General features: G+C 37.3%; 1 protein-coding gene across 1 annotated transcript; it reads right to left on the bottom strand.

The window, feature by feature from the left end:
* Positions 1 to 6,427: 6,427 nt before the first annotated feature.
* On the bottom strand, positions 6,428 to 8,701 carry LOC132472993 (glutathione S-transferase omega-1-like). Its single transcript, XM_060072900.1, has 6 exons — positions 8,517 to 8,701; positions 7,976 to 8,084; positions 7,661 to 7,883; positions 7,315 to 7,416; positions 7,060 to 7,166; positions 6,428 to 6,676 (listed from the first exon to the last, which is right to left on the bottom strand). Exons 1-6 carry the CDS (start codon positions 8,542 to 8,544, stop codon positions 6,526 to 6,528), a joined length of 720 nt encoding a protein of 239 aa, XP_059928883.1. The 5' UTR covers positions 8,545 to 8,701; the 3' UTR covers positions 6,428 to 6,525.
* Positions 8,702 to 8,708: the final 7 nt, after the last annotated feature.

Below are 8,708 nucleotides of genomic sequence, written 5' to 3'. Positions count from 1 at the left end.
GACCAATAAAAAACAACAGTGTTACCCCGTATGTTTTTTTTCATGACGACCAATAAAAAACAACAGTGTTACCCCGTATGTTTTTTTTCATGACGACCAATAAAAAACAACAGTGTTACCCCTTATGTTTTTTTTCATTAAAACGACCAATTAAAAACAACAGTGTTACCCCTTATGTTTTTTTTCATGACGACCAATAAAAAACAACAGTGTTACCCCTTATGTTTTTTTTCATGACGACCAATAAAAAACAACAGTGTTACCCCTTATGTTTTTTTCCTGACGACCAAAGAAAAACGACAGTGTCACCCCTCATGTTTCATTTGATAAAAACGACAGTGTTACTCCCTATGTTTTAATGGATAAATATCGACAGTGTTACCCCTTATGTCTTTTTCATGACGACTGATAAAAAACGACAGTGTTACCCCTTATGTTTAATTTGATAAAAACGACAGTGTTACCCCTCATGTTTTATTTGATAAATATCGACAGTGTTACCCCTTATGTTTATTTTCATGACGGCCGATAAAAATAACAGTGTTACACCTCATGTTTTTTCCATGTTGACCAATAAAAAATGACAGTGGTACCCCAGTCAACATTTTTGCAGGGATCCGAACCTGAGCTGTTTAGAGTGTTAACCACCAAACTTATCAATGCACCACTAAGACACAGAATAAAGTCATCACAATGGTTATACTTGACTTTATAATCCGCATGAAATAGAAATACGAGTCATCCAACAGAGGCCATCAACCTGACTTGAACCCCGGTCTCCAGGGGGTTAGGCAGAGTGCACTCCACTGCACCACTGAGGCGATGACAGAACACATAAATCAATCATCAATAAAGAGGATATACATGACATTAAAATGTATGTGTGTATTTCTATTATTTCCCTTATGTTTTTTTTCATGACGACCAATAAAAAACAACAGTGTTACCCCTTATGTTTTTTTTCATGACGACCAATAAAAAACAACAGTGTTACCCCGTATGTTTTTTTTCATGATGACCAATAAAAAACAACAGTGTCACCCCTCATGTTTCCTTTGATAAAAACGACAGTGTTACTCCCTATGTTTTAATGGATAAATATCGACAGTGTTACCCCTTATGTCTTTTTCATGACGACCGATAAAAAACGACAGTGTTCCCCCTAATGTTTCATTTGATAAAAACGACAGTGTTACCCCTCATGTTTCATTTGATAAAAACGACAGTGTTTCCCCTTATGTTTATTTCATAATGGCCGAACCTGAGATGTTTAGAGTGTTAACCTCCGAACTTATCAATGCACCATCACGACACCGAATGAAGTCATCACAATGGTTATACTTGACTTTATAATTCGCATGAAATAGAAATAAGAGTGTTCCAAAAGAGGACATCAACCAGACTTGAACCCCGGACTCCAGGGGGTTAGGCAGAGAGCACTCCACTGCACCACTGAGGCGATGACAAAACACAATAATCAATCATCAATAAAGAGGATACACCTAACATTAAAATGTATGTGTGTATTTCTATTATTTCCCTTATGTTTTTTTTCATGACGACCAGTAAAGAACGACAGTGTTACCCCTTATGTTTTTTTTCATGACGACCAATAAATAAACAACAGTGTTACCCCTTCTGTTTTTTTTCATGACGACCAATAAAAAACAACAGTGTTACCCCTTATGTTTTTTTTCATGACGACCAATAAAAAACAACAGTGCTACCCCGTATGTTTTTTTTCATGACGACCAAAGAAAAACGACAGTGTCACCCCTCATGTTTCATTTGATAAAAACGACAGTGTTACTCCCTATGTTTTAATGGATAAATATCGACAGTGTTACCCCTTATGTCTTTTTCATGACGACCGATAAAAAACGACAGTGTTACCCCTTATGTTTAATTTGATAAAAACGACAGTGTTACCCCTCATGTTTTATTTGATAAATATCGACAGTGTTACCCCTTATGTTTATTTTCATGACGGCCGATAAAAACAACAGTGTTACACCTCATGTTTTTTCCATGTTGACCAATAAAAAATGACAGTGGTACCCCAGTCAACATTTTTGCAGGGAACCGAACCTGAGCTGTTTAGAGTGTTAACCACCAAACTTATCAATGCACCACTAAGACACAGAATAAAGTCATCACAATGGTTATACTTGACTTTATAATCCGCATGAAATAGAAATACAAGTCATCCAACAGAGTCCATCAACCTGACTTGAACCCCGGTCTCCAGGGGGTTAGGCAGAGTGCACTCCACTGCACCACTGAGGCGATGACAGAACACAAAAATCAATCATCAATAAAGAGGATATACATGACATTAAAATGTATGTGTGTATTTCTATTATTTCCCTTATGTTTTTTTTCATGACGACCAATAAAAAACAACAGTGTTACCCCTTATGTTTTTTTTCATGACGACCAATAAAAAACAACAGTGTTATCCCTTATGTTTTTTTTCATGACGACCAATAAAAAACAACAGTGTTACCCCTTATGTTTTTTTTCATGACGACCAATAAAAAACAACAGTGTTACCCCTTATGTTTTTTTTCATGACGACCAATAAAAAACAACAGTGTTACCCCTTATGTTTTTTTTCATGACGACCAATAAAAAACAACAGTGTTACCCCTTATGTTTTTTTTCATGACGACCAATAAAAAACAACAGTGTCACCCCTCATGTTTCCTTTGATAAAAACGACAGTGTTACTCCCTATGTTTTAATGGATAAATATCGACAGTGTTACCCCTTATGTCTTTTTCATGACGACCGATAAAAAACGACAGTGTTCCCCCTAATGTTTCATTTGATAAAAACGACAGTGTTACCCCTCATGTTTTATTTGATAAATATCGACAGTGTTACCCCTTATGTTTATTTTCATGACGGCCGATAAAAACAACAGTGTTACCCCTTATGTTTTTTTTCATGACGACCAATAAAAAACAACAGTGTTACCCCTTATGTTTTTTTTCATGACGACCAATAAAAAACAACAGTGTTACCCCGTATGTTTTTTTTCATGACGACCAATAAAAAACAACAGTGTCACCCCTCATGTTTCCTTTGATAAAAACGACAGTGTTACTCCCTATGTTTTAATGGATAAATATCGACAGTGTTACCCCTTATGTCTTTTTCATGACGACCGATAAAAAACGACAGTGTTCCCCCAAATGTTTCATTTGATAAAAACGACAGTGTTACCCCTCATGTTTTATTTGATAAATATCGACAGTGTTACCCCTTATGTTTATTTTCATGACGGCCGATAAAAACAACAGTGTTACCCCTTATGTTTTTTTTCATGACGACCAATAAAAAACAACAGTGTTACCCCTTATGTTTTTTTTCATGACGACCAATAAAAAACAACAGTGTTACCCCGTATGTTTTTTTTCATGACGACCAATAAAAAACAACAGTGTTACCCCTTATGTTTTTTTTCATTAAAATGACCAATTAAAAACAACAGTGTTACCCCTTATGTTTTTTTTCATGACGACCAATAAAAAACAACAGTGTTACCCCTTATGTTTTTTTTCATGACGACCAATAAAAAACAACAGTGTTACCCCTTATGTTTTTTTTCATGACGACCAATTAAAAACGACAGTGTCACCCCTCATGTTTCCTTTGATAAAAACGACAGTGTTACTCCCTATGATTTAATGGATAAATATCGACAGTGTTACCCCTTATGTCTTTTTCATGACGACCGTTAAAAAACGACAGTGTTACCCCTTATGTTTCATTTGATAAAATTTATAATCCGCATGAAATAGAAATACGAGTCATCCAACAGAGGCCATCAACCTGACTTGAACCCCGGTCTCCAGGGGGTTAGGCAGAGTGCACTCCACTGCACCACTGAGGCGATGACAGAACACATAAATCAATCATCAATAAAGAGGATATACATGACATTAAAATGTATGTGTGTATTTCTATTATTTCCCTTATGTTTTTTTTCATGACGACCAATAAAAAACAAGTGTTACCCCTTATGTTTTTTTTCATGACGACCAATAAAAAACAACAGTGTTACCCCTTATGTTTTTTTTCATGACGACCAATAAAAAACAACAGTGTCACCCCTCATGTTTCCTTTGATAAAAACGACAGTGTTACTCCCTATGTTTTAATGGATAAATATCGACAGTGTTACCCCTAATGTTTCATTTGATAAAAACGACAGTGTTACCCCTCATGTTTTATTTGATAAATATCGACAGTGTTACCCCTTATGTTTTTTTTCATGACGACCAATAAAAAACAACAGTGTTACCCCTTATGTTTTTTTTCATGACGACCAATTAAAAACAACAGTGTTACCCTTTATGTTTTTTTTCATGACGACCAATAAAAAACAACAGTGTTACCCCGTATGTTTTTTTTCATGACGACCAATAAAAAACAACAGTGTTACCCCTTATGTTTTTTTTCATGACGACCAATTAAAAACAACAGTGTTACCCCTTATGTTTTTTTTCATGACGACCAATAAAAAACAACAGTGTTACCCCTTATGTTTTTTTCCTGACGACCAAAGAAAAACGACAGTGTCACCCCTCATGTTTCATTTGATAAAAACGACAGTGTTACTCCCTATGTTTTTTTTCATGACGACCAATAAAAAACAACAGTGTTAAGGCCGATTTAGGGTTGTTTTAGACGCAGAGACGTAAGCACGTAATTTACACAAGGAACTTGTTTTAGACAAGTTTTGATTTACGGTTCATTTAAGGTTCCTTAAGGATTCCGCGTGTTGCAAGGGGATTCTCCGCCAGAACAGTAGGGGGAGCAACGAACGAATCTGTGGGCGTGGAAGTGGAAATCGCTGGCTTGTTTATATTTATGCACTTCCAGTATTTTCGACGAGAGTAGCAGTAGCTAAGTTTAGGTTAGCGGTCTTTTTCCACACTCTGAACAACCGGAAATGTGAGACTCCTGAAAGGATGTGGTTAGCTGGCCAATCACAGTCTTTCCGAGCTGCGTGTTTTAGTCGCATAGTCAGGAATTTTGGGCGACGCACTTAAGCACGTAAGGGGGGATATTTTACCGCGCAAGGGGGGGTTATGTATCTTACGTGCTTACGCCTTACGTCTAAAACAGAGCATATATCGGCCTTTACCCCTTATGTTTTTTTTCATGACGACCAATTAAAAACGACAGTGTCACCCCTCATGTTTCCTTTGATAAAAACGACAGTGTTACTCCCTATGATTTAATGGATAAATATCGACAGTGTTACCCCTTATGTCTTTTTCATGACGACTGATAAAAAACGACAGTGTTACCCCTTATGTTTAATTTGATAAAAACGACAGTGTTACCCCTCATGTTTTATTTGATAAATATCGACAGTGTTACCCCTTATGTTTATTTTCATGACGGCCGATAAAAACAACAGTGTTACACCTCATGTTTTTTTCATGTTGACCAATAAAAAATGACAGTGGTACCCCAGTCAACATTTTTGCAGGGATCCGAACCTGAGCTGTTTAGAGTGTTAACCACCAAACTTATCAATGCACCACTAAGACACTGAATAAAGTCATCACAATGGTTATACTTGACTTTATAATCCGCATGAAATAGAAATACGAGTCATCCAACAGAGGCCATCAACCTGACTTGAACCCCGGTCTCCAGGGGGTTAGGCAGAGTGCACTCCACTGCACCACTGAGGCGATGACAGAACACATAAATCAATCATCAATAAAGAGGATATACATGACATTAAAATGTATGTGTGTATTTCTATTATTTCCCTTATGTTTTTTTTCATGACGACCAATAAAAAACGTCAGTGTTACCCCGCGATTGCTGCAGTTTGCTGCTGATGCTCGTGAGCGCACCAGCAGTGGCTACCCAAATAGAGTTTTCAAACGAGCAAAAACTGCTGAAACTATGACATTTTGTTCTAATCACTCACTTGATTTAAGCTATTCAACATTTCTACTGCCAACTGCTCCTCCTACAATTACTTCTTACATTACGCTATACCACTACTACCTCCTTTTCCTCAAAATTGTATTCTCTCCGTCACTTTTTTATCCTTCCATCTTTTTCATATTGATATATTTATTCCTGCAAAACTTAAGTAGAAAACACTGGTCGATGAATATATAATTACTCATAAAGTTATCAACAGGCAGTTCAAGTTAAAAATAACAAATCTGATCTGATTTCAAAGTGCCCCAATGGTTTTGAGCTAAGATGTTTTGGATGATTGAATCCAATACTACGGTATATTATAAATACAATGCTATTTCATTCATGAAATAGTTCAGTTTATCAAAAAAATCGTTCGATCAATGGAAATACTGTTAATACTTTGTGCTTTGCATTGAGCGCTTTAGGACATCTCCAGGAGGTAAAAGGACACACACATCAGTCTTACAAAACAAAGCTTTAATTATAACTCATTAGAAACATTTAGGATTGGACCTGAATAGAAAAGATCTCAATAGGCATGGTGCTCAGCTGCACTCTTCCTCTCTACAGGCCATAGTCGTAGTCGGCTTTCCCCGCGATGTAGGACGTGTAGAAGCCTATGTGTGTGTCCGGAGCGTGCATGGTTTCTTTAACAGCAGGGTCCTCGAGCATGCGCTCAATCCACTTCTTAAGCTCTGGGGTTCCATCCAGGAAGCTAGGGGAAAAAACACAATTGTATTTAACTTATTTTCTTAAAGGGCCCCTATTTTGGTGTTCAAATAGGGGCCTGTTAAGACAATACCAAACTTAATTTGGCTTGTGAACCCAACTTCTTACATTTTTCCAACCTTCTTTCCAATACATCGTTTTAATCCCATCTGTGACATTGATAATATTAACATCAACATCTGGAATATCGATGTCCCAGTGAATGTATGCAAATCACCAAAACAAATAAGTTAAATAATTTCATCATTGCATTATCAAATATCTATAGTTTATGACAATCCCCTGCAAACCCCCATGCATACCAGGCCAACCCCGTCGTTATGCGTCACCTGAGAATACATGAGCCATGTTTTTCTGCACAATACTTACTGTTTCAGCTGCATGCCTTCCATCCTCTCAAACCAAGGCCACATCATGTAATCGATCATTGTGATTGAGTCACCAGCCATGTAGTTGCTCTTTTTAGTCTTAAGATGCTGAAATGAAACAATGTTAAATATTTTGTTATCAACACTGGCACACTGATGTTCAATATAATTTGGTTTTGGAAATAGAAAAAAAAAGAAGCTAGAAACGGTGACAACACAGGTATTTTTTGCTTAGCGGCAAAAAACATTGACTTGCCTCATTTAATTTGGCTAACTTCTCTTTCAGTTCCCCCTCGAGGGCAGACACATCCTCGCCGCTCCTTTTGCCCATGGGGATCTTGTAGAAGTATGGTACAACCTAGGGAAAAATAACGAGTGGGTTTTAATATCCATACATGATGGCAGAGAAGAGTACAGCATTTTTTTAAAGGTCATAAAAACAATGATACACTCTCTATTAAAGGCAAATTATCTATTTTCATTTCTTTAATAATTTAATGATTATCAGAATGTTATCAAATATATTTTATATTAGGGTTAGTGAGCAAGGGCATTTACTGATATGCACAGAAAGAAAATACAGGTAGCTTTTGTAGGCCTACCTTGGAATAACATTCCAACATCATCTTCTGCTGAGCTTTCTCAAACGGATCTGACGGAAGCAGTTTGTTGTCGGGGTAAACCTCGTCCAGGTACTCGCAGGTGATCGGGGACTCGTATATCACCTGGCCGCTAGGGGTCTCCAAAGTCGGCACCAACCCAAGAGGATTCTTCTCCAAGAACCAGTCGGGTTTCTCCTTTAAGTTGATGTTGACAACGTCATGCCTGGGGAGGCATATATTATTTTAAATATCGTAAGGCTTAAAGAACAGTGGGTTCCGACAGTCGATTGATCCAGGTCTATGTAATTGACTTACTTGATGCCTTTTGCTTGAAGTACTAATCTGGCTCTCTGGGCAAATGGACAGAATCTCATGCTGTACAGTCTGATAGTGCCTTCAGGCACTGGACCAGGCGCAGTGCTGCCTGAAATTCATCAAAAGAATGATGATGATAACATTATCATATTCACAAAGGTCTTGATAGTGAAACAATTAATTGTCAACACAGCACCGTAGCCAACTACAGTATCCAGGTTTCCTTGATCAAATAAAACAACTCGTGATTGCACTGGGAAGACGACAAACCATGACTTTGCATAATTTATATTCTTGCCTATCGATGTGGATTTTAATGAATAAACACTGGATGTGTACAGTATGCCTTCAGTGCTTATAGTCCTACCAGATAACAGATATCATATTTTATAAGAACATATTTTAAAGCATTTCAACCTCTTTCTAATCTAATATTTTTGGTATCTAAACCATACAGTTTTTCCAAAAAATATTTTGCAATGACATGCATAGCATATCCTGTTTATTCAGTATTGCGTCAAGTTCAATAGATCATAATTACCTTTGGCGAAAGACTTTTGAGTAGACATTATTTCAGCCGGGGGGACAATGATACAAATCGAAGGTGTACGAATGACCAAGACGCAATTTAGGACAACAGTCGGCCCTTCTATTATATAAACGCTCTGAACTTCCTGAATGGGATCGTCTCAGCTCAGCGCGTCATCATGGGGGTGTGTCTAAGTCTCAGCGC

The sequence above is a fragment of the Gadus macrocephalus genome, chromosome 15, assembly GCF_031168955.1.
Source record: "Gadus macrocephalus chromosome 15, ASM3116895v1".
Classification (NCBI taxonomy): Eukaryota; Metazoa; Chordata; class Actinopteri; order Gadiformes; family Gadidae; genus Gadus; species Gadus macrocephalus.
Note: the sequence above shows the minus strand (reverse complement) of the source record. Positions and strands in the feature narration are given on the sequence as shown.